General features: G+C 50.7%; 2 protein-coding genes across 6 annotated transcripts in view; one reads left to right on the top strand and one right to left on the bottom strand.

The window, feature by feature from the left end:
* SLC12A5 (solute carrier family 12 member 5) overlaps window positions 1–10,215 on the top strand; it is a 36,948-nt gene extending 26,733 nt beyond the window's left edge. For 2 of the 3 annotated variants that reach the window (XM_027070234.2, XM_027070236.2), the window contains exons 17-26: window positions 386–554; window positions 2,384–2,579; window positions 3,453–3,622; window positions 4,059–4,190; window positions 5,090–5,197; window positions 6,294–6,416; window positions 6,515–6,714; window positions 7,058–7,072; window positions 7,301–7,434; window positions 7,641–10,215. In XM_027070234.2, coding sequence (XP_026926035.1) covers window positions 386–554; window positions 2,384–2,579; window positions 3,453–3,622; window positions 4,059–4,190; window positions 5,090–5,197; window positions 6,294–6,416; window positions 6,515–6,714; window positions 7,058–7,072; window positions 7,301–7,434; window positions 7,641–7,732 — 1,339 coding nt within the window. In that variant the 3' untranslated portion in view covers window positions 7,733–10,215. The remainder of the gene's footprint in view (window positions 1–385; window positions 555–2,383; window positions 2,580–3,452; window positions 3,623–4,058; window positions 4,191–5,089; window positions 5,198–6,293; window positions 6,417–6,514; window positions 6,715–7,057; window positions 7,073–7,300; window positions 7,435–7,640) is intronic. The other variant, XM_053199879.1, reaches the window with a different exon arrangement.
* Window positions 10,216–10,888: 673 nt separating this feature from the next.
* Window positions 10,889–23,376, bottom strand: part of NCOA5 (nuclear receptor coactivator 5) — a 30,654-nt gene continuing 18,166 nt past the window's right edge. For 2 of the 3 annotated variants that reach the window (XM_027070239.2, XM_027070240.2), the window contains 6 exons: window positions 19,739–20,065; window positions 18,229–18,365; window positions 17,129–17,255; window positions 15,094–15,293; window positions 13,424–13,744; window positions 10,889–12,960 (listed from right to left, as the gene is read on the bottom strand). In XM_027070239.2, coding sequence (XP_026926040.1) covers window positions 12,371–12,960; window positions 13,424–13,744; window positions 15,094–15,293; window positions 17,129–17,255; window positions 18,229–18,365; window positions 19,739–20,065 — 1,702 coding nt within the window. In that variant the 3' untranslated portion in view covers window positions 10,889–12,370. Of the gene's footprint in view, window positions 12,961–13,400; window positions 13,745–15,093; window positions 15,294–17,128; window positions 17,256–18,228; window positions 18,366–19,738; window positions 20,066–23,376 lie in introns of all 3 variants that reach the window. The other variant, XM_027070241.2, reaches the window with a different exon arrangement.

Raw genomic sequence — 23,376 nt, 5'->3', positions numbered from 1 at the left:
GTTGGTTGGATGGATGGGATGGCCAAATGAAAAAGGAAGTGAATGGATAAACAGATGAGTAGATGGCTAAGTGTATATATGTATGGGAGGGTGATTGGTGAATAGATGAACGTGTAATGGTTGGTGGCAGGTGGATGTTAGATAACTAGGTGAATAATGCATATGTAGGTAAATTAATATGGATGTGAGTGGGTGGCTGAAGGATAAAATGGGTGGGTGGGTGACTGGGTGGATGGATGAGTGAGGTGGACAGCGAGATGGGTAAGTGGGTGGGGGTATAGAGGACGGATGGCTAGTAAGCTCACCAGTGTTTTGGTGTGTGGGGGCGTGGCGTATGGTGGGTAGAAGTTGGGTGGGTGTTGAATGGATCTTGAATCCTTTTCAGGCCACAGCTGCTGGTGCTGGTGCGCGTGGACCAAGACCAGAATGTGGTACATCCACAGCTGCTCTCACTGACCTCCCAGCTCAAGGCAGGGAAGGGCCTGACCATTGTGGGCTCTGTCCTTGAGGGCACCTTTCTGGACAACCATCCCCAGGCCCAGCGGGCAGAGGAGGTGAGAGGAGTCCCTGGTGGGAAGGGGGCAAGGACAAGTCCCTTGACTTGACCCTTTACACTTTGCCTTCTTACCTCCTTTGGGGTCAAAGGTGGCTCATGCTTTTCTTTCTTCTTTCTTAGAAGAGGAATCTAAGGACTCAGCGAGTGAGTTCCTTAGAATCCAATTGTCAGAACCAAAGACCTTCAGAGCCAAAAGGGCCCCACTTTATGGATAGGGAAACTGAGGCTTAGAGAAGTCAGGTCATTTGTCTAAGGACAGAAAACAGACTCAAATTAGGACTGCGTGACTCCTACTCCAGGCTTCTCCCTGCCAACGTATAAATCTTTCAAAGTGTTTTCACATCTATGATTCTTTCGACCCTCACGCCGCGTGAAGTTGGCAGTGTGAGCATCCACATTTAGTACAAGGGGAAACAGGCCCAGAGAGGGAAGACAGCTTGCTGAAAGTCACAGAGCTGGCTGGGAGCACAGGCAGAATTTGATCCTGGGTCCCTGGCTCTGGGTCACCTGCTTCTAAGAGCACCGGTCTGTGCTCTTAGTGTACAGGGCCAGCGTGGGCAGGGGCAGCTGGCTTCTGTGTTATGGGGCACTAACACGTGTCTGGAACCTGGTGGGTAGCTGAGCAGGTGGGTTCTGTCTTCGATCCAGGCTTCTCTCCCCTGGGGGCTGTGACTAGTTGTGGAGAAAGGAAAGGGGGCCGGAGGGGGGAGAGGAGAGATGGGGAGGAGTACCCCTAATGGCTTGTGACAGTTGCTGCTTCTGCCTCACTGGGCCGTTCACACCAATCTGTCAGGGCCCAGGGCTGGAGGCCTCCACTGGTCAACTTCCTTCAATATGGAGTGGGTGAGAAGGTGCTGCGAACCACACAGCGGGCTGGGCCTGGGGAGATGGGGGGTGGATAAGACCAGATCCCAGGCCTCAAGGTGCTCACAGGCTAGTGGGAAGATAGAACGTACCCAGAAGGCTCTCAAGCCTTCCTGCTGTTGGTAGATGCTTCACTAGGGTTCATATCATCAGAATAATAGAATGTGTTGCGTGCTTCCAATCTGTCAAGCAGCAGGCTACCTTACCCACATCATGTCCTGTAATTCTGCCCGTTCCTCAATGAGGTAGCTGCCATTCCCATTTGACAGATGGGCAAACTGAGGCTCACAGAGGTTAAGCGATTTGCCTAAGGTCACACAGCCAGGAGGTGCCCGAGGTAGGAGTTGAAGCCCTCTCTGCTTGACATCGGGGTAGGGGTTTAGAGTGTGGGGGATGGTGTCAGAGCCCTGGAGTTGAACCCCTACAATAACATACCCATTAGCTGGGTGGCCTTAAGGAAGGCTTAATTTCTCCGAACCTCAATTGCCTCATCTATAACATAAGACTAATAAGAACCCTACCTTCATAGTGCAGGTTGAGTGTGCATTGAAAATGCTTATCATTATGCTAACTTTTAAAAGTTGTTAAAAACAAATCGTCGGGGCATGCACAGCAGCCCAGTTCCGTTCTGGTCTGGGTGGGGGGTGGTTTCTGAGAAGGTGACATTTGAGTTGGGCCAGCAGGGTGTGATATGCAATGGGGGGAGGGTCCCGGTGGGGGTGGAGGGCTTGCCAGCGAAGGCAGGGTGCGGGAAGTGTGGGCTAAGGTCACAGACAGCTTTGCCGGATCCACAAGGAATGGGGCTGGCTATAGGTGATGGGGAGCCATGCGCGATTCTGGTGCCAGAGGCTGACGTGATCGGAGCTGAGCTTCGAGAAGATGGGGACAGTGAAGGGGAGAGACAGCCGGAAGGGAGGCCTGAGGCTCGTCCTTGTCTGACACGCCCCTCCCCCCATCTCCCAGTCCATCCGGCGCCTGATGGAGGCAGAGAAGGTGAAAGGCTTCTGCCAGGTAGTGATTTCCTCCAACCTGCGTGACGGCGTGTCGCATCTGATCCAGTCCGGGGGCCTCGGGGGGCTGCAGCACAACACCGTGCTGGTTGGCTGGCCCCGCAACTGGCGGCAGAAGGAAGATCATCAGACATGGAGGAACTTCATTGGTAACACTGGGTGGGCCAGGGACAGTGGTGGGCGGTGGGCTCTCCCTCTTGGGCCCGGGGGCTCTTTCCCGGGTGTTGCACATGCGGGGGGTCGGTGCTCAGAGCTGGCCATGTGCCAGCCGCTGAGGACTCAGGTGTGAGGGAGATAGTCTTGGGCCCTGCAGAGCTGACTCAGCCCCGAGAGAGAGAGTCAGTGGAAGGCAGCCGAAATAGCTACAGCTGCGAAGTCAGAGAGGCCTGGGTCTCAATCTCACCTCTGGCCCTTCCTAGCTGTGTGATCGTTCACAAGTGACTCACCCTCTCTGGGCACTAGACGCCTTGGTAGTAATATAATAGCGGACATGTATGGACTGTGTTCTGTCTGCCAGACAAGTTGAGCCTCTCTCTAAGCCTCTTATCCTCTCAGCGGTCCCGTGTGGGCTGGCGAGGCAGTGTCATCTCCCCTTTACTGGTGTGAAACGGAGGCCCAGGCCCGGAGAGATGGAGGAATTTGCTCCAGATCACACAGCTGGGCGCCTAGAGGCTGCCCTGTTGACTCCAGGCTATTCTGGCTCCTTTCCGGGTGGATCATAGTTAAAGGCAATTGAGAGGATAAACCAGGCCGTGCACGGAAGAGCTCCTGATAGGAAGGGCAGGTGGTCTCATTGCCACTTGACAGGTGGGGAAACTGAGGCCCAGCAAGGTCGAGAGGCTTTCCCCAACCAAAACAACAATTCAGTGATGAGACCTACGTAGATGCTGGTTTTCTGACTACTCAGGCCAAGCCCGGGGCCGGGTGGGGTGGGGGTGGGGTGCTGGGTGCCAGGAGCCTTGGTGCAGGAAGGGACCGGGGTCGCTCTTCTCCCCTCTGGCCCTCTCCTTGGCCTTCCCCAGAGCTGGTTCGGGAAACCACAGCTGGTCACCTGGCCCTACTGGTCACCAAGAACGTTTCCATGTTCCCTGGGAACCCCGAGCGCTTCTCCGAGGGCAGCATCGACGTCTGGTGGATTGTGCACGACGGAGGCATGCTCATGTTGCTGCCTTTCCTGCTGCGACACCACAAGGTGAGCGAGCGTGGCTCTGCGTGGCTCGTGGGCTCTGGCCAGGGCCAGCCTCCACGTGAGCCCCTCCCCGGGAGCTCCTGGAAGAGGGGGGCTGATCGCCTCCCTTCCCCTGAGATGTTAGGACCTGAGTGTGTCTCCTCTGGCGGGTGTCCTTGCCTTGTAAAGGAGAGCGCTGCTTCACCCTTGCAAGCGATACTTTAATGGGGACTCTTACCTAAGCGGGGGAGGGGGGTGGTTTGTAGGGAGTGGCCTCCCAGGTAGAGGATTTTGGGTCTGCGTGTGTGTGTGTGTGTGTGTGTGTGTGTGTGTGTGTGTGGCGGCGGGGGGGGGGAAGGTGGGTGGGAAGGGTGAGGGACAGGGTCCTCTCTAGGTTCTGACCTTGAATTTTCTCACTGCGTCTGGGCTGGGCTTTTCTGGGTCCCCTTCACCCCTCCAGGTCTGGCGGAAGTGCAAGATGCGCATCTTCACCGTGGCCCAGATGGACGACAACAGCATCCAGATGAAAAAGGACCTGACCACCTTTCTGTACCATTTACGTATCACCGCAGAGGTCGAGGTCGTGGAGATGGTGAGTCCCTACCAGCCACCCCTGAAGTTCTGGAGTCCTAGCCGGCCCTCTTTCCTCTTGGCCCTAGCACCAAATAGGGCGACCCCCAAATCGATCAGCTTATGATGCTGGATCCCTTCCCCATCTTACCTACCTCTTAGCCTCTCTTGGAGTAACCCAAGAGTCTGCCCACCTATCCATCCATCCGTCCCTCTCTTCTTTACAAGAATAGCCAAATCATTATATGTAAGGCACTGTCTCACGCCATATATATATATATATATATATATATTCTCACAACAACCAGTGAAACAGATACAAGTATCAGCATTTTCATTTTACAGATTAGGAAGTTGAAGCACGGAAAGGTTAAGTAATTTGCTCAACAGGACAACCAAATGGCAGCGCCAGGATGCAAACCCTGGCAGGCTGACTTCAGAGTCCAGGCCCCTAGCGACTACACCGCATGGCCTCTCATCCATCCGTCCCCCTCGGTTTATTTACGCGTCCACCCATCCCTCTGTGTATTCATTAATGTAGTCATTCACTCAACTACCCATTCATCCATATATGTATTCATTCATCACTTTGTTCCTTTAAAATTTCTTCCCCTTCTCCATTCACCCGGGTAATTAATTAATCTGCTCATTCATTAATTCATCCATTCACACCCTGGTCCTGTGCTGGGCTGAGGGAATGAGCAGCATTGTCTTCAAAGAGCATTGTCCTCTGCTTCGTCCTTGCCTCCCACAGCTATTGGTTAAACTAGGTCATTAGAGAGAGAAGCCCTAGGCTGGCAGAAGGAAGGGGGTCCGCCTCCCTTCCCTTGGCCTTGCACCTGAGCTCATGCTTTCCTCCCTTGCCCCTGTCACTCTACCCTGCCCCCCGCCACCCCCCCCCCCGTCCCTGTCCGCCCACAGCATGAAAGCGATATCTCGGCATACACCTACGAGAAGACATTGGTGATGGAGCAGCGTTCTCAGATCCTCAAACAGATGCATTTAACCAAGAATGAGCGAGAGCGCGAGGTGAGGTTGCCCTGGCTGGGCTCTGAGAGCTTCAAGCTGCTGCCAGTTCTGGGTCTGCACAGGTTAGGGATGGCCCGGGGCTCACACTCCTGGCCATTGGCATGGCCTTCACCCTAGAGCATTACTCATCACCTCACCTCCCTAGCAGCAGGGGTACATGGCACCTACCAAGCCTGCCAGCCAGGATGCAGAGGGCTTTGGCACGGGTGACAGATTTTCCTCTGTATGTGACTTCTGGGGCCCAAGGGAGAATCGTGGAAGCTAAATATGTATGGATGATGATTCCTCATGGGCGTGGGCTCTGAGTGTGGGGGATCATGTGATAGACCCTGCGAGAGTGGGTAACAGATGGTTATTTAGGGATATAGCTGATGGTTGGGAGTTGGGGGCATACCTCCTAGGGTACGGTTGATGAGTTCTCAGGGGGTAATGATGATGAGCCCCCCCACGGGGTATGGGTGTAAGATCTCCCAGGTGTGAGTAACGTGGACCACTAGCGCCCCGAGTTGGGATGAAAGCCCACCCCTTGGTGAAATGAGTGATGGTAACTCTGTGGCAGGGGACTGAAGAGCTCTGGGGGGCAGGTGACAGGTTGCCTGTGGAATCGATCCTGTAGGTGAGAGCGACAGACCATGGTTGAGGGGGTCTCCCAGGTGTGGATAATATATTTCTCAGATTTGGTTAATGGATCTTCAGGGGAATGAGTGGTGGGTACCTTTTTGAGCTGGGAAAGGTGAACACTTCAAGGATGTTGTCCAGGATGATAGTGAACACAATAAAAAAAAAAAAAAACGGCATGTGCACTGACCAGTTAGAACTGACACTGGACCACGGTGCTAAGATAGAGCCCTGCTGGGCCAAGTGTTAACCCTTTGCTTGCTGGACGGTGGGGAGGTCAGGGGTTCTGCGGATGAGTTGGAGCGGCCAGGCCAGCGGGGCAAAAGCTATTTGGTATGGAAGCCTTGCAATGTTTTAACAGCTGGTACGGCTCCCAGAAGTGTGCATCGTGGCTGAACATCAGCTCTGGAGGTAGCTGTTTGCAGGGCACGGGTGGTGACTCCTAGCCGAGCTGGCGCTAACCTGTGTCACTCCGTAGATCCAGAGTATCACAGATGAGTCTCGCGGCTCAATCCGGAGAAAGAATCCAGCCAACACTCGGCTCCGCCTCAACGTCCCAGAAGAGACCGCTGGTGACAGTGAGGAGAAGCCAGAAGAGGAGGTGTGCGCCTGGGTGGTTTGGCCCCAGCTGGTGGGAGCCGCACCTCTGGCCTCGGCCAAGGGAGTCACGTGCTGCCTGCCGCTTCCTTCATCTCCCAGGTGCAGCTCATCCACGACCAGAGCGCTCCCAGCTGCCCCAGCAGCTCTCCGTCCCCGGGGGAGGAGCCTGAGGGGGAGGGCGAGGCCGATCCTGAGAAGGTGCATCTCACCTGGACCAAGGACAAGTCGGTGGCAGAGAAGAATAAGGGCCCCAGTCCCGTCTCCTCGGAGGGCATCAAGGACTTCTTCAGCATGAAGCCGTAGGGGCCTGGGGGCTGCGGGCTGGGGGCTGGGGGCTGGGGTGAGCCCGCAGGGTCTTTGCTCCCCGTGGCAGAGCAGATGAGCAGAGGAGGTCCTGGTGGGAAGACCCCGCCCAGACCTTGTCTGGGCGTCCCCATCCGAGGACCTGGGGTCGGGCTGATTGCCGAGGGTCGGCGCTCCCAGGGGCGCCGTGAAGAAGCGAAGGGGGTGTGTGGCCGGGAGAGCGGGACCGGCGAGCACTGGGTGGGGGAGGGGGAGGATGGTGGCCCAAGTGCTCAGCCCCTCCTTCTTCTGACCCCTCTCTTGTTCTTCCTCTCTTTGCTTCTCTTGTGTTTCCTGAAGGGAGTGGGAGAATTTGTAAGTGCTTCAGGATTTTTTAATTCTCTCTTCTGGGTTGGCCAGGGTCCCTGCTCTCCTCAGTCTATCACGAACCCTCAGCGCGGGCCCTGGCCCTGAACAGCCCAACTTGGAGAGGTCTGGGGTTGACCGGTGCCAGCGGCCCAGTGCGCCTGAGGCTGCAAGGGCACTGGGTCCTGCTCTCCGGCTTCGGGCTCACGCGTCCGCCTCCCCTCCTGCCTCCCCCAGGAACCAGTCCAACGTGCGGCGCATGCACACTGCCGTGCGGCTGAACGAGGTCATCGTGAAGAAATCCCGGGATGCCAAGCTGGTGTTGCTCAACATGCCTGGACCTCCCCGCAACCGCAACGGTGACGAAAATTGTATCCAGGACCTAAAGTGGGGCGTGCGGGAGGGAGGCGGACGTCCGGGGCAACGGGGTCCTCGTCCTGGGAGGGAAGAGCCGAGGCGTTCCCGCGTCAGGAACCTCAGACCGGGAGGCGGGCCCAGGGGTCCCCGGCGCCCGATCGCGACCCTCCACTCCGTCAGGGCGAAGGGGACGCGGCTTTTCTCCTTGACTGGCGCTCAGACATGGAGTTCCTCGAGGTCCTCACCGAGCACCTGGACCGGGTGATGCTGGTCCGCGGCGGCGGCCGCGAGGTCATCACCATCTACTCCTGAGAGCCAGGACCTGCCACCCGGGCCCGAGCGCGCCCGGCCGGCGGCCCCGGAGCCCTCGCCGCGCCCCCCGCCGCTGTCACCGTTTACATACAGACCCTGTGCCCGCGCCCTGGCCCCTTTCCCCGCTGCCTGAAGCCCGGAGGCCACGCCGCTCGGGGCTGACTCGGAGGGGACCGCCCCGCGCGGAGGCCGGAGCCCGAGCGCCCCGTTGGCTCGTCGCTCTGCGGGCCCGGCCTCGCCCCGCCGGAGGAGACGCTGCAATAAGGCCGGGGAGGCGCGGAGGGCGGAGGAGCGGGGCCGTGAGGAGCGCCCGCGGGCCGCGCGGCCGCGTCCCCTCCCCAGCCCCGCCCGGTCCTCCTCGGCGCCCCGGCGCAGGCCCGGCACCCGGGCGGCCCGAGGGCGCGCGGTGGGGAGGCCGCGCTCGGCCCGACCCGCCGCCCCTCCGCGCGGTGCCGCGCCTATACATAGTGTACAGGAGACATCGCGTGTATTTTTAACGTCCCCATATTTCTGTGACTAGAAGCGCAACGGACTTCTCTGCTCGCCGTCTTCGAGCTCTCCCGCTGGGGGCACGCGGGGGAGGCGCCGGCCTCGGGAGGCTGGGTTTTCCTGGACGTCCGCGAGTTTGGGAGCAAAAGTGCTTTCGGCCCAGGCGGGAGTCGTGGTCCTGGCCCCTCGACACCCCCGCTCCGCTCTCGCCTCCTCGCCCTTCCCGCGCGCCCCCGGCTTCCGACCCTTCCCGCAAGTTCGTTTTGGAGATGGGGTGAGACCAGCGCCCGGCTTTTCCTGGATCCGCCTCCCAGCGGCTGCGGAGACGCGCGCAGCCGCCTCTCGGCTCCCCGCGAGCCGGAGCCGGGACCGGGGAGGGGCTGCTGGGGGCGGGGGTGGTGAGGGGATGGGGGGCGGAGAGACCGAGGAAGCCCCGCCCCCGTGCCTTCATGGGGGAGCGGGCGTCTCTCCTCGTCGGCTGGTCGCCTGCTCCCCCTATCCCATGGCTCCTCGCCAAAGACTGAAACCGGGGAGCTGGAGGGCGTCCCCTCCCCGGAGTTGCGTCCCTGGGACAGGCGAGGGACGAGGGGAAGCGATTTGGGTTTAGGGGCCAGACCCACCGGGGAGGCCCCAGCTCTGCTCCTGATGTTCCCTCCCCTGTCCCCACCCGGCAGCTGGCAGCTCCGGCCTCGGGGACCCAGCCGCCTTCTCCCGCGTGCCGGGGTCGGGCCTTGCTGCCCAGCAGCGGCCTCTAGCTGCGTCTCCCAGGCACCCGGGCCTGGGGGAGGGCTGGAGTCGCCATGTGCTTTGTTCTAAGCGCCTCTCTGCCCTCCTCCAACCAGGACCCAAAGCCTTTCTTTGGCTTCTCCAACTCCAGTCCTTGGCGCTTCTGCTCCACGCAGCCTGGTCGGAGGCGCCGTCTATACCTAGAGAAGGAGCATTGGGCGGGCTCCCTTCCCCCAGGGCACGTCACTAAGGGGGACAGGCACTGCATGCTCGTTCCAGCGCCCTCTGGGACCGGGTTCAGTACCTCCAGCTCCAGGTCCCTGACATTTGCACCTAGTTAGACATCCTGCCCACCTCCCAGAGCTGGGGCTACTGAGTACTCCTGACCTCACCACCTCCTTCCCTTTGAGCCCAAGGCGGAGAGCTGGAGCTGTTGCCGTCTATAGACTGGGTCAGGTGTGGCTGGAGGTAGGTCTCAGTATCTGCCTGTTAGGCCAAGGCCCTCTGATAAGGGGGCAAGATGGACTCTCCAGAAGGTTGGAAATATTAAGACACCAGGCCCCCCCACCTGACCCCCTGCATCTTTCAAAAGACCTCCGAGAACCACAGCTGGGTCTAGCCTTCTGGGGGCCTGAGCATCCCCAGGCTAAGCGGCAGCCTGGGCAGAAGGGGAAGGGGCTGTATCAACACCACCAATTAGGGAACCAAAGTTGCACTATCTGGGCCCAGAATGTCTGGTTGGCAAGAGCAAAGTTTCTGTTAAAGAAGACAAACATCCCATAACAAAACCCAAGTTTTCTGTGCTACATGTGCAATATTTGTTATGAATGTTATCACAGGTCATTCATCAAATTATCTTTATAATCATCGTAGCTAGATGTTTCATGTCCATTCAAGTGACTTTTATTCTGAGTGCAATATTTCAATAGCCTCGTAGTGAGAACTAGTGTTGCTTTTGTTTTAGCCGATCTATGTGCAGGGCAATGCAATGAAGTTGAAAACCCTTGTAAATAGGAGAGGTTGCAAACCAAATCAAGATTATTTATTACTATTATTAGGCCTGCCTTTAATTTTCAGTGTTTCAGTATTCCGCATTCCGCCTCAGTACTGATCTTGTGTTCTTTGTGCCAATATGGAAAGGAGCGCGTTGGTTCTTTCCTTTCTTGTTGAATGCTCCTCCGCTCCCATTTAATGCTTTACAGCTTTTACTGTATTTTTTAGACTCCCGTCTGCACAAAATGCAATAAAAATAATTTTATTATACCCTTCACAGCCTGAGGTGTGCTGTATGGACCCTTGAGGGGGAAGGAGCGGAACTCAAGGTGGCTCTTCGGAAGGAGCTCTGCCTCATCACACCCCAACCCACGGTCCCTGGCTGGGCTGCTCCTCAGGGTCTGGTTGCCTGGGACAACCAGGTCAGGCCTGTGCTGGTCCGACCTCGCCCCCTTCCCCGGGCTCCTGGCCCTTAAATGCTCTTCCAGGCTCCCACTTTCTATGACTCTACGGTTCTGCCAACTCCCCACATAGCGGGTAGAACACAGGGTGGCAGCTGAGGCCAAATCAAAGCGGGAGAGCACCCTGCTCCACTGGCCAGCGGCCAGAAACGGCCTCCTCAGAAACGTCCCTTTCCCAGAGTGAGCGGACAAGCCTGCTGCCACACTGAGAGTCTACCACAAACAAGCACGTTTAACACACCATCATAATTAGCCAGCAGGCTTTTGCTCTGACCTGATGTTAAAGCTTCTGACCGGGGGAGGTGTGGCAGAAGAGGACTAGGGTCAGAGGAGGTTTTCGGGGCTGACCGCAACCACAGATGAGGACAAGAGGGGGCAGGCGTCACGGCAGACGGAAACCAGTCAATGTTCCGTCAGGGGCCCTCACCTTCTGACTGGGGAGGGAATGCCCCTGCAGTTATTCACACCCCAAAAAGACAACACAGCCTTTACTTTTTCATTTTAATAAAAAGTAATCATCTCATCTTATTAACAACACAGAATTCCAAAGAGGAAAAAAACACTATAGAACACAAACAGGTCAGAACATAAAACGCTGCCATCGGGGACCTTGAGTTTTTGAAAGCATTGTTTGCTCAGCCACTGGCAAGGACTCAGCTGAGGTCCCTGCCCTCCCTCATCCCTGCAGGGGACCCTTGAGACTGTGACCCACAGGGCTCTGATGAGCACCATCCCTAGGGAGAGGGCAGCTTCCTTTGGCTCCATAGAGAGCAGCAGCCAGAAGTCCTCCCTCTAATAATTTCACTCTGGCTCAAAAGTTATGAACAACCACCTGTATCAAGGACATGTCCAGCTACCAAAAGTCTGACATCAAAATGGTCCCTACCTCCTGCTGCTCAGAAACAGAAGAGTCCAAATGAAAATAAGAACCTGATTTCTGAGCCAAAAGCTCAAAACAATCACTGAAAAAAAAAAAAAGGGTGTTCCCTGCCAGAGTCTAGAGTTGCCTTCTCAGAACCTCCATGAAACTAGCACTGGAGAGGGAGAAGCTGACAAAAACGTTAAGGGGGTGAGAGTGGTCAGGGCCCAGATTACAGTTCTTGTTGAACTGCTGGTGACTGGAGCTGTTCAATCCATTGGAGATCCTCCAATGAAATGAAAAGAAAGAGAAAAAAAGAAAGGAAGAAAGAAAGAAAAGGAAAGAAAAAAGAAAAAAAAGGAAAGGGGAGGAAGGAAAAGAAAGAAAAAGAAAGAGAAAGAAAAAATAAAGAAAAGAAGAAAGAAAAAAAGAAAGAAAGAAAACCCCAAACTAACAACCCTGGATTAGGCAGAAAAGTGCCTGCTTCCGTGGCCGCCATGCACTCTCCTAGACAAACTCCAGAGCAGCTGCTTTATGAATCCTCCGGCAGACCCCATTCGCATGGAATGGGGCACGAGGACACCGTGCTTGCTCAGCCCAGGCTGGCTTTCTGCAACCCTAGGAAGCAGCTGCAGACAGGAGCTTGAGCTCTGGTCGGCCTGTGTGAAGCTGAAAAAAACCTTGGTAGGTTCAAAATGAACAAAGGCGGTGGCGACGGACATGAAAATGCTGTTCCAAACTCAGTCGATCGGGGCGTGGCTTCTTCCTTCTCCCCAGCCCCCAAATCCAGCTGACAGAGACCAGAGAAACCCATGAAATATAAACTGAGCCCGGACACCTATACTGCCCAAGTGACCCCAGAGATATTTATTTTCTACAAAACAAAAACCAAAAACAACAAAAAAAGATACACCCCCAAATGCAGTATAAACTCTGACTCTGGAAGGAATAAGCAACAAAGCCTTGGGCAGAAGAGAGAGCAGGTGGTAGAAACATTCGATGTAGACCTGGAGAGGCGCAGAGAACATCCTCCAAATAACTCTATTTGAACGCAGTAGGTGGGAGGAGGCCAGGGGATGAGGGGACTGGGGACAGTTGAGAGACTTAGCCTCAGTAATGCCTCTGGTAGGATCCCAACGGGGCCGGGGGCCGCCCCACCTGTGCTGTAGTTTGGCTAACCAGGTGGGAGAGAGCAGGGCCACTCTGGATCAGGGTGTCCAGAGCCTTCTGTACACTTGGATTGTCAAAGTTGATACCTGTGGAAGACACGGGCCTCTGGCTAGCCATGTTGCTAGCAGGTGCCAGGCGACTGGAAGGCTGGCCAAAGAGCCCTTGGGAAGGAGCCCCAGGCCTGGGGCCCATGTTCCGAGCAGATCCCGCCTGTCCCAAAATGTTTGGAGGCTGATTGCCAGAGGCCTGTGATCTTTGCTGAGGCTGGCTGTTCGCTGCCGTGGAAAAATTCTGGTTCTGGGTGTTTCCGGCAGCGACTGAAGGGGATGCAGAGCTGCTATTGGCCACAACCGTGCCACTATTGAAGAGGCTGAGGATTTTGGCCTGAAGCTCTTGCTGGGAGGTGGGGGGTGCAGCTGGAGTGGGTGTAGCAGAGGGGAGCACTTGGCCGCTCTGGAGCGGTTGGGAGCTTGGCTGTGTCTTCAGCGAGGCACCCGAGGTCGCCCCGAGTGGTTGGCGGGAAATCGGGCCTAAAAGACAGAAGGAGGAGGTATCTAGTTGAAAGTACCCTCCGTGGGCAGGAGGCTTAACAGCCAGGGAAGAACAACAATCACTGATCACATCAATCACATAGTACACAGATTTATAACATCAATTTCCCAAAGGAGCTACTTCATGGTATATGCTATCTCCAGAAAACAGCCTAGGTGCCCCAGAGGACTACTTAAAGGAACAAAGGGCATCCATCTCGGTGACCAGGTAGCTGGCAATCTTAGCCCACCCATCGCCACATTAGCTACAGGGACTGGAATTCAGTACCCACATGTTAAGTTATCATTACATCAGCAAGGATGGCCCGTGGGAGAACCCAGGGGACGGGCTCATTCCCCTTACCCGCCCCAAAGAGCTCGGGCCTGCCACCCTCCCCACAGAGCCTGGGGGTTAGAGAAATGCAGAGTCAGAACTTCACCTCGGCCCTGCCACGTAGCTCACCAGGCAGAGAGTCGGTGCTGCTCCTCATAAGGCGCTCCTTCCGCTCTCGCAGATAGTTGATGATCTTGTCAGTCTCCTCGGCAGTGAGGTACCTGTTGTCTGCCAGTAGGTTGATGAGGCTTTGGATGGCTGGAGGGTGTCCCCCGCGCACTCCCTCCTCGGGGCCCCCGCGCTCCCTTTCCTGCAGGATGGCTTCATCTGCCATCTTGGCTGCCTGTCTGGCAATCTCCTCTCGCTCCTTCTCCCGGCACTCATTCTTATAGCGCTCATAATTTCTGGCTACCAGCACCATGGCGTCTGCCTGGGGCATGTTGCGATGCTCTGCAGGAGAGAATGACAGGAGTTATTTTCTCCCATGACAGTTGTGAGTGCCCAACTTCTGGACTCTACCAAGCCTTTTCTAACCTCGAACCAGCAAGAAAACCATTCTGCTGACAAAAAGCCTTACGATGCAGAGCAGAGTGGGGGAGACGAAGGCTGGAAAGACAGGTGAATAGACTTCTTTGGTGGGGAACACACACACCTTTCACAGAGCTGGTTCTTCGGGGGAATTCCTAGATCACAGACTTGTAGTAAAAACCAAAGAAACATGACAGTCTCCCACAGATTCAAAAAGACCACATGGGGAATAACCACGGGAGGCAGGCTGCAGGGGGCCAAAAAGCTCTTCTGTAAAGTCTGGCTCTCTACTGTGACACTCAGGATAGAGCTGGCCTACTGTTTCTGAATTCATCAGTTCAAAGGTCATGCATTAAGATCAAATATGACCCTAAATAACCTCCTCTCCTTACCCATGGGCAACGTGACCTACAGGGTGGTGAGAAGCCTCAGAACGTCACAGAAATGCCCTCACACATCTTGAGAACTACTGCTCAGAGACACAAATGACCTAGTGAGAGCCCTATGTATTTTATGGTTATGGGTAACAAGTCAGGCAAAGAGATTCCGATGTGGTGGAAAAAGGGCAAAGTCCAGCCTGGGCTGGAAGAGCAATGGCCAGGGCCATCGATTGGCTGAGTCCTAACATCCTGAGTGCGATGTACTAAAAGCATCTTCAGGGAAGGGCTTCAAGGACTTCCTGGGCCTCCTCCCTGCTCTCCTGCCCCCTCTACTTCTCTAGCACACTTGCAGACTGTCCCGTCGCCTGTCGTGTCCTCAGTCCCTTATTACAAAGTCTAATGAAAGCCAAGGGTTCTAGCACGCTCCATGCGGTGCACATCTGCCAGAGGTGTGCCAGCACCTGCTCTCAATGGTGAGAGCTGATGGTGCATGTCTCTTCCCAACCATCCCTGAAGTGACTGCATGTTGGTGGCTTGAAACAAGACACACAGGGGGAGCATTTACACCATCAGCAAATGCTGTGAACCACAATGCCTCCTGCCCCCTTCCCAGAACTAGTGGTTACACATTTACCAGCATCCCGCTATGTATACCTGAGAGCTAAATATAATGTTTTCCATATAGCAGACCCAGAACTGCATCCACTGAAAGAATATCAGACGAGTAAGTGACTATGCAAGTCTCCTCCAGTGTGCTTATAAAAGGGACCCACCATCTTTGAGCTGACATACGAGTCATTTGCCCCAAACCTGCTTCTTCTCAGTAGGGCATCAAAGAATTAATGGACTAGTGACTATCTCTGGAATTCTAACCCACTTGGGCCTCCGTACCTTGTGGGGTTCCGAACATGATGTTGACTGTGCACGAGCGGTGAATCTGGTGTTGCTGGGTGATGACGATAGCAAAAGGAGACCCTCCCCTGCTAACATCCTCCAAGGCTTGTGACAGTGACACCTCTGTGTTGAGGAAGATCAAGTCCACTACCATGCCTAGGTCTCGTACCTTTCGCCCCACAGATTCAGCATAATCTCTGTAGGAACAAACAGGATCCAAGTGAGCACTCCCTGACCAGCTCCCAATCTGTATACTGTTGCACCTCAGCCAGCAGTGTGTGCTCCTATGGAGAGTTCAAATCTTAGCACATCCCATGTCTCCCTAGTGCCCTCTTCAGGCTCCACGAATCTAGACCAATTCCATTCCTTACACCAGAGTTCAGAATGGTTATGCCTAGCTCAGAATGGTCACATATTAAGCTACCAACAGCACAGTCCTTAGTACCCAGGTCTTTTTCTTGATCCTGCAGAGCAGTGGTCTTTCCTTAAACACCATCCTGCTGCCCAAGACTTGAGGCATGTACCTGTCTCTGGGGTGCTGCACAACAGAGTGGAAAAAGCATGGGCTTTAACGCTAGGAGGAGTCTGGATCCCAACCTTATCATTTACTTACAAAATTGTGAGGATTTAAGCAAATCCTTCAACCTCTTACAAACTTGTTTCTTTACCAACAAAACAGGAATATGGCTCCACTCATGTCATTCCCTTGACCTTCTCTCCAATCTAAATTAGATCCTTGATATATTTCTTCTCATAGGGCTCATCACCAATACCCCCATTTTTGTTGTCATCTGCCCAGCTAGGGTGTAAGCTCCACCACAGGAAGGGGCCCTATATACTTGCATCCCAGTACCTAGCTTCGCCATACATGTAAGAGATGAGCTGAATGAACACACATGTAACGTGATGACTGTGAAGATTAAAAATAATTTAAGTAAATCGCCTAGCAAGGGATAGCAGAGTAGGTGCTTAGAAAATAACAGCTATTATCCTGTGTCAAGAAAAAAAAAAAAAAAAGCTATCCACAGTTAAAAGTGGCATCTATCTCTAAACAAGGCAGCCCAGAGCCTGGGAACTCTGCCTGCTGCTTGGTGTCTCGACACCTATTTCCCTAGTCTCTGCCTTGAAATTAGCTCTTTAACCTCAAACTGCTTGAAAACACATGAAGTTATTTACTAACCACCTGGGGAAAGGGAACATAGCCAGTGCCAAGCCTGCAAGCTGCTACGCTCCCCTGTGCCTCTCTGCTCGGTCTCTTCAGGAAACAATGTGAAAAAGAGGCAAGCAAAGAGGTACTGTGAACTCTGGATTGGCTAGAACGGTTTCCTGACAGTTCTGCAAGATCACAGCACTTCATAAAGAAGGCCTGGGAGGCCAGTGCAGAGACACGTGCCTCCCGAAGTGGTGGGGATTCGGGGTGGCTCCATGAAGGGGGCATCTATTGCTTCGCATGACCAACATATATTCCCTCTTCAGTTTTCCTTTGGGAAAGCACCCTTCTCCTACTCAGTCCACATGATTCCACAAGCCTAATTCCACCTGTAGCTCTAGGAATGGGGCACATGACCCAGCCCTGGCTAATCGGGAATCTTAGCACCGCTGGTTCAAGGATGGGACAGTGAGCCAGGTCAGTCCAATGAGAAACAATTCCAGGCCTTTAAATGGAAGCACTGGGAAACAGAGGCTTTTGCTGAGACAGATGTATAGGGTTAGTGCCATTCTGCCTTTTCCAGTAGAAAGCTTGCGTGAGAACGAGGGTAATACAGGGACCAAGTCTTGATGACGTGGTTTGTCACTGGATGTGGCCATACCTGATATTCCCAGTCAGGCAAACTAAAAATTTCCCTTTGGGGCGTGAGCCAGTTTGCAATGGGTTTTCTGTCAAGCCACAACTGACAGAACTCTGGCTCAATGTAGGAGAGCAATGCTAGAACCCACAGCCCAAGTTCAGTGGGTACGGCTGCCAAAGGAAGTCTTCATTTCTCTTCTGACCATTCTCCTTACTCAGGAGAAATAACCGAAGGATTCTTACTTAGTCTGCTTGTTGACCACAATCACAGAACAATCAACAGGCCTCTCAGCATCAAAGCGTCTCTGGATTTCCTCAAAATACTGACGATAAAGCTCTTCTCTACGCCGTTCCTCACGTTTCAAACGTTCTGTAAGACACCGACAAGGAAAACTGAAATATGGACTGTGCCTTTCTATAAAAATAAGCCACAGACCTTACTTTAAATCCTACAAGTATGTAGGCCAAGGTCGTAATATACATATACTCTGTCTGAGTTACTCTTCTGGACTACCTCCTAAAAATAGCCAGTATTATTATTTTTTATTACTATAAATTCATTGAAATGGAATGGCTGGATTAGAGGGCATGGTCACTTAAATGCATCATCTGCTGCATACTGCCAAACTGCCCTCTAAAGGCTGTTAACTTATCCCTTCACAGGGGTAGATTACCTAGTGCTAATTCTCTGCATCTTGGTCAACATTGAGTGTTGTCACTTTTAAACATTCCTGCCAACTTGACAGGTAAAAGATAGTATTCCATTACTATTCTAATTTGCATTTTGGGGACAACTATTTAAGACTCTCATTGACAGGTATTTGTTAATTTGTTCCGGAAAAAAAAAAATCACGTGGTAAAGTTTTATTACAAATTAAAAATGAGGCTCTTATTTCAACTACAAAACAATTACGAGATCTTTAAGGATGTATTGAGAATAATCAGGCTTTGAAAAAACATTTTGTCTTTATCTAAAAAAGAGACGCTATTAGGTAAAAATTACATATAAAACAAAAAAACCCCACATCACATGCCGCACAGAGTGCAGACAGTTGTAGTTATTTGGTTAACAGGCAAAAAGCAAGCATTTATTAACCCTCTCCAGCTGTAATCTTTTGTTCATTTCTTATTGCTACAATTTTGTATTTACTTCTTGTTACATGACTAAAGAAGATGATAGTAATCTTGCATTTTACAAATTATTTTCAAGCTAAATGTTCCCTACATACTAATAGGCTATCTGTATTTCTTCTTTTTGTGGATTGCTTAGCCAAGTCGTTAGTCCCTTTCCAGTTGGTTATTTGTAAAGTGTTCTATCAGTAACAAATAAACTGCTATTTTACCTTTTGCACGAGACTGACTTTCTGGGCCTGGAGGGCCTCGTCCATCAAAGCTATCTCTGTAACGGTCAAAGTAAGGGTCGTCCTTCCTCCTGCAATAGTCATCCATTCGCAGGTATCGGTCATAAGAGCTTTCTCTCCTGAAAAGTGGGAGAAATTTGCACAAAGTTAAAACTCACTTATCCTGCAAAACTCAGATACAGAGAATTCTTCAAGACCCAGTCCCTGTGAGGAAACAGCACAGTAAGGCAGTGGACTCTGGGATTAGACAAACGAGATTCACTGCTTATCAGTTCGGTGGCTGTGACTCTTAACCTGCCTTGCAAAATGACTGGGAGGATGTACAGAAAGCTCTCACAATAGTTTCTGGCTTAAAGTAAATGCAAAATAACTAATAGTAATGACTGATATTAATTTTGAGGACTCCCATCCCCCCTGCCTGTGCTTCTTAAAAAATTGTTATTTAAAATACATACAAAAATACAAATATTTCATATAAATCTATACATAAATTTCTCATCACCCTGAGCAGAACACTCATTAAGCAGTAACTCTTCACTTCCCATCCCTATAACCTCTAATCTATTTTCTGTCTCTGTGAATTTGTCTTCTCTAGATATTTCATGTAAGTGGAATCACACATTATTTGTTCTTTTGTGTCTGTCTGGATTACTTCATTTAGCATGTTTTCAAGGTCCATCCCTGTTGCAGCAGGTGTCAGAATTACCTTCCATTTTATGGCTGAATAATATTCCACTGTATGGATATATCACATTTTTTAATTCATTCACCTTTTGACAGACTTTCGGGTTTTGTCCATCTCCCAGCCACTGTGGAGAGTGCTGCTCTGCACATTTACATGCAAGTATCTGTTTGAGTCCCTCTTTTCAAGTCTTCTGGGTACACACCCCAGAGTGAAATTGATGGGTCAGAGCAATTCTACTGCATTTAATTTTTTAAGGAACCGCCTGCCAACTGCTCTCTACAGCGGCCATACTATTTTACATTCCGACCAACAATGTTTGAGGCTTCTAGTCTCTACACCTCGCCAGTGCTTGTTCTTTTCTTTTGTTGTTTTCCTTACTAAATCATCATAGCCGTCCTAGTAGGTATGAGGTGGTATCTCATTGTGGCTTTAATTTGCACTTCCCTGTTGACTAATGATGCGGAGAGTCTTTTCACAGACTTACTGGCTACGTGTGTGTCTTCCCTGTGTTTTTGCATTGCCAAAACAATTTGCACTCCATCTTTTTTGTCCATTTGCACAATACTACCTTTCATAGGCTACAGGGAGAGATCCAGATTCATTCACTAAGCATAATTCATTGAACATTCACACATTCAGCAAATATTTATTGAGGAGCACATCTGCCACTTGCTAGACACTGGAAACCTAAGGCTGATAAAGTCACTGTCTTTACAGAGTTTCCAATTAGTTCAGCAAAACACCCACAAAAAAAGACTGTTACAAAAAAACCCCAACAAAGATCTACGCGGATGGCTGAATATGTACCTGTACATGGGCTCTCGGGAGTCTCTCATATCTCTGTATCTGTCATACATGGGGTCCCGGTGATCCCGAAAATCCCTAGAGTCTCTTAGATCACGAAAGTCTCTAAGGTCCCTCATGTCCCGAGCATCACGCATACTTCTGCTGTCTCTGTGATCCCGAATGTCTCTGCTATCTCTGTGGTCCCGCAAGTCTCGGGGGTCTCGAATGGCTCTGCTATCCCGGGCATCCCGGCCATTTCTGCCATCCCTGGGCTCTCTCCTTGGACTTCCTCGAATTGGGGATCGATCACGTCTTGTATCTCGACCATCTCCAAAGCCATATGGATCTCTGTGGGAGGTAGCAAGAAGAAGCTAAGACAAAGAAATTGAAGGTAGCCAACCCTTCAGCTCTTTAATGGAGGAAGCCCCCACCCTTTCCAAGCATTTTTCTCTAAAACACAGCAGCCAAACAGTGAGAACATGACTACAACTTTAAAGACAGTCACCCATCTCATCAGCGAATAAAGACTAGTAGGTTCCAGGATTTCAAAAGATTAGGACATCAGAGGAAGAATGTATGACCCAAAGCCAAATGTCTTGACTGCGGTCATAGTATTTGTCAGGTTTCAGGGAGTAGTTCGGTATTCCTTACACCATGTTATCATCTCCACAGGTTTTCAGAGTGAAAGCATCTTTCCCTTAGAACCTGTTTTTTCCAACCAGACTTGTTTGAAAGAGATTTTAAAAGGGGGGGAAAGTTGGAGGGACACAGTAAGGGCCAAGACTCATGAAGAAAAAAGGAGCAAATGCACAATCTCATACAAAGGAACAGTGATCAAAGTAGTTGTCCCTGAAGTACAGAAAACTTCACTTAAAATATATAGTACGATAATCAAATTAAGGGAAAAAAGAAAAAGTACAATATGATACACACACAGTAAAGTAGAAGAACACTCAGCTTCTGTCAACATAGTTATTGAGTAGTGGTCTCTCTTAATCTGAGTTTAATGCAGAACCCAGTTCCCTCCCCTCTTTTTAAACAGTGTTTGAAGTCACAGACATATTTGTGCTGATCTCATTCAATATTCTTCATGAGACATTCCACTCCACTGGAAACTCAACCTATCTAAAATTAAACTTCTTATTCAACCCATTTCTTACTCAGTCCCATTCCCGACTTTTTCACTTCTGCCGAGATTCATTCTTCCTAGTTACCAAGGTTTAAGTTTTTGAAAATTAACGTTGATTCTTTCTTTCCTATCCCCATTAAGTCACCTGAATCCTGTTCATTTTTCCTTTTCATTCCCCCTGGATTCATCAATCCAAACCCTTATTTTTATGCTCGGTACCAACAAGTTTCCAAAACACAAACCAAAAACCAATCTTCCAGATTTCAATTCATTCTACACATAAATATCAGATTAACCATCCAAATTTCCACCTGTTGCCAATCACGGCTTGACGATCACATTTCTGTGTACCCCTCCATAACAAATCTGGACTTTCCAACTATTATCCCTCCCCCATTTCCTGATTCAACCCCCTCAGGTCTGTTCTTATGACTTAACTCATATGATTCTTATCTGCTTCAGGATTTCTGTTCATATGATTTTTCAACTTGGAATATTTTTCTTGCACTTAATGCAAGTATCATCCAATCCTCACAGGCAAATTCATGTCTCAAATCGTCCAAGAAATCTTCTCTAATCTCCCTAGTAACTGCTGATCTTTCTGGCTGCTCAATGCTTAGAACACTTACTATTTCTATTACTCATCTTGATATAGTTACGTTTTTACAACAATGTCTTCTTGTTTGACCTACTTTAAGGATTACCTCCTCCATAAAATCTGCCCTAAACTCTTGAACTTCCCCAACAAATATGTTCCTCCTCCAGTCCTTTCCATCTCGATAAATGCCACATCTACCTACACTGTTGCTCAAGCTAGGAAACTGAATGTCATCTCTTCCAAAGTCCCAACTGCTTTCCAATCATATTTTCAAATTCTGTCCATTCTTTTTCTGAAATTATCAATTCTGCCCATTTCTTTACCTTCATTAATACCACTAAAGGCCAACTCATAATGATCTTTCCCTAACAAAGCAAGAGACTTCTAAAGTGGGGAAAGATTTCCCCATTTCTGCTCTTGCCTCTTTTTCTAATCTTTTTTCCAGAGTATTCTAGGGTGATCTTTCAAATACATAAAACCTTTTACTGGTTTCCCACAGTGTTCAGAATTCAATCCAAAATCTCTACTAAGGCTGGGCAGGTGCTGCATGGTCTTGGCTGTTTTCTCCAATCTTGTCCCCTCCCCTCCCAAGTTCACCATTATCTTGCCACATTGGCCTTTCAGCTAGAACTAGCCAAGGCTTTTCCTGATGCTTCTACTTGAGCGGCAAAAACAGATCTGCACTCATTCTCTATGTCTCAGCACAATGAATGTTTCTTACCCCTGATTCTAACAGTCTAAAAGTTTACTTTCTGCCCTTAAATCCTGGCCATGTTTTCTCATAGCACTGTTTTTGTCACTTATCACAATTTGACACATCTATTTACTTGTTTAATGTCTGCTGTCAGACTGTGAGTCCATGAGGACAAGGACTGTCAGTGTGACTCTCCACTATAAAGCCACTATGTAGGTTTATAATGTCTGGCATATGCAGCGAATGCTCCATGACTATGTGCAATGAACCTTGCTCCTGTACATATTTCTGTCGCTGCACTTATCACACCGTTCTGTAATTATGTTTACATGGCTTTGCTATTAAAGACTAAGCTCTTTTGATGTCTTTGGATCCCTAGGACGACAGCACGGAGCTCAGTGTTTAATGAATTGAATTTTCCAACTGAACTATAAGCCTCTCATGAGCAGGCATCCTGTTTCGTTTATACTTCCATCATCTATCATGATTACACATTACTAGGCAGCCATCATGATGCCTTGCCATCAGCTTGGTAGAGAGCCTCAGTTCCACTTCATCCACAAGGGCACAGCAAAACCAATTTAAATGCCAATTTTGCATCTATGAAAAGTCCTTGTCATACATTTTAAGGCTCACAAGTACTCCTGATTTGTGGGAGCAAACATATGGGAGACCAGGGAATTTAAATGAGGTACTAAGCAGTTTTCCTATTAAAGTGCAGACTGACCAAGATTCTTACTCTGGTTTTTCTTATTAGGTCATATAATCTTCCTCACATGTATAACATCTGCTAGAGTATATAATGTGGGCAAACACTCAAGATTCTATGGGAAGGGACAACCATTAAGTATTTTTGGATTAATGATCGGTAGATAAACCTGCCTTGGGGAGCAGTTGGAAGCAGTCATTAGAGGTAGAATCAGATTTCAAGTGTTCTTGGCAATCAGGGATGAGAGAGATCATGAACCTGACAGACCACAGACCACACACACACACAGCCTCTGGGTGTTGGAAATGAGGGGTGGGGATATGGATAAGAACACCGAGTCACAGCACATTATCACAGCCTTAGGATAACTATAAAGGCCGTATCACTCTCCTTCTTTTGAATCCACTGAAGTGCCTTACTTACCTGTCAGAGTCCATCCCTGGAGGTTGACCATAACCCGAGATTCCCAAAGTCTCGGCTCACGCTTCCAGTGTGAGAAGGAAAGCACTCCCTTTCCCTCAATGAATCT

The sequence above is a fragment of the Acinonyx jubatus genome, chromosome A3 (genome assembly GCF_027475565.1).
Source record: "Acinonyx jubatus isolate Ajub_Pintada_27869175 chromosome A3, VMU_Ajub_asm_v1.0, whole genome shotgun sequence".
In the NCBI taxonomy this organism is placed as follows: Eukaryota; Metazoa; Chordata; class Mammalia; order Carnivora; family Felidae; genus Acinonyx; species Acinonyx jubatus.
The sequence above is the reverse complement of the archived record's forward strand: the minus strand, read 5'-3'. Positions and strand labels throughout refer to the sequence as shown.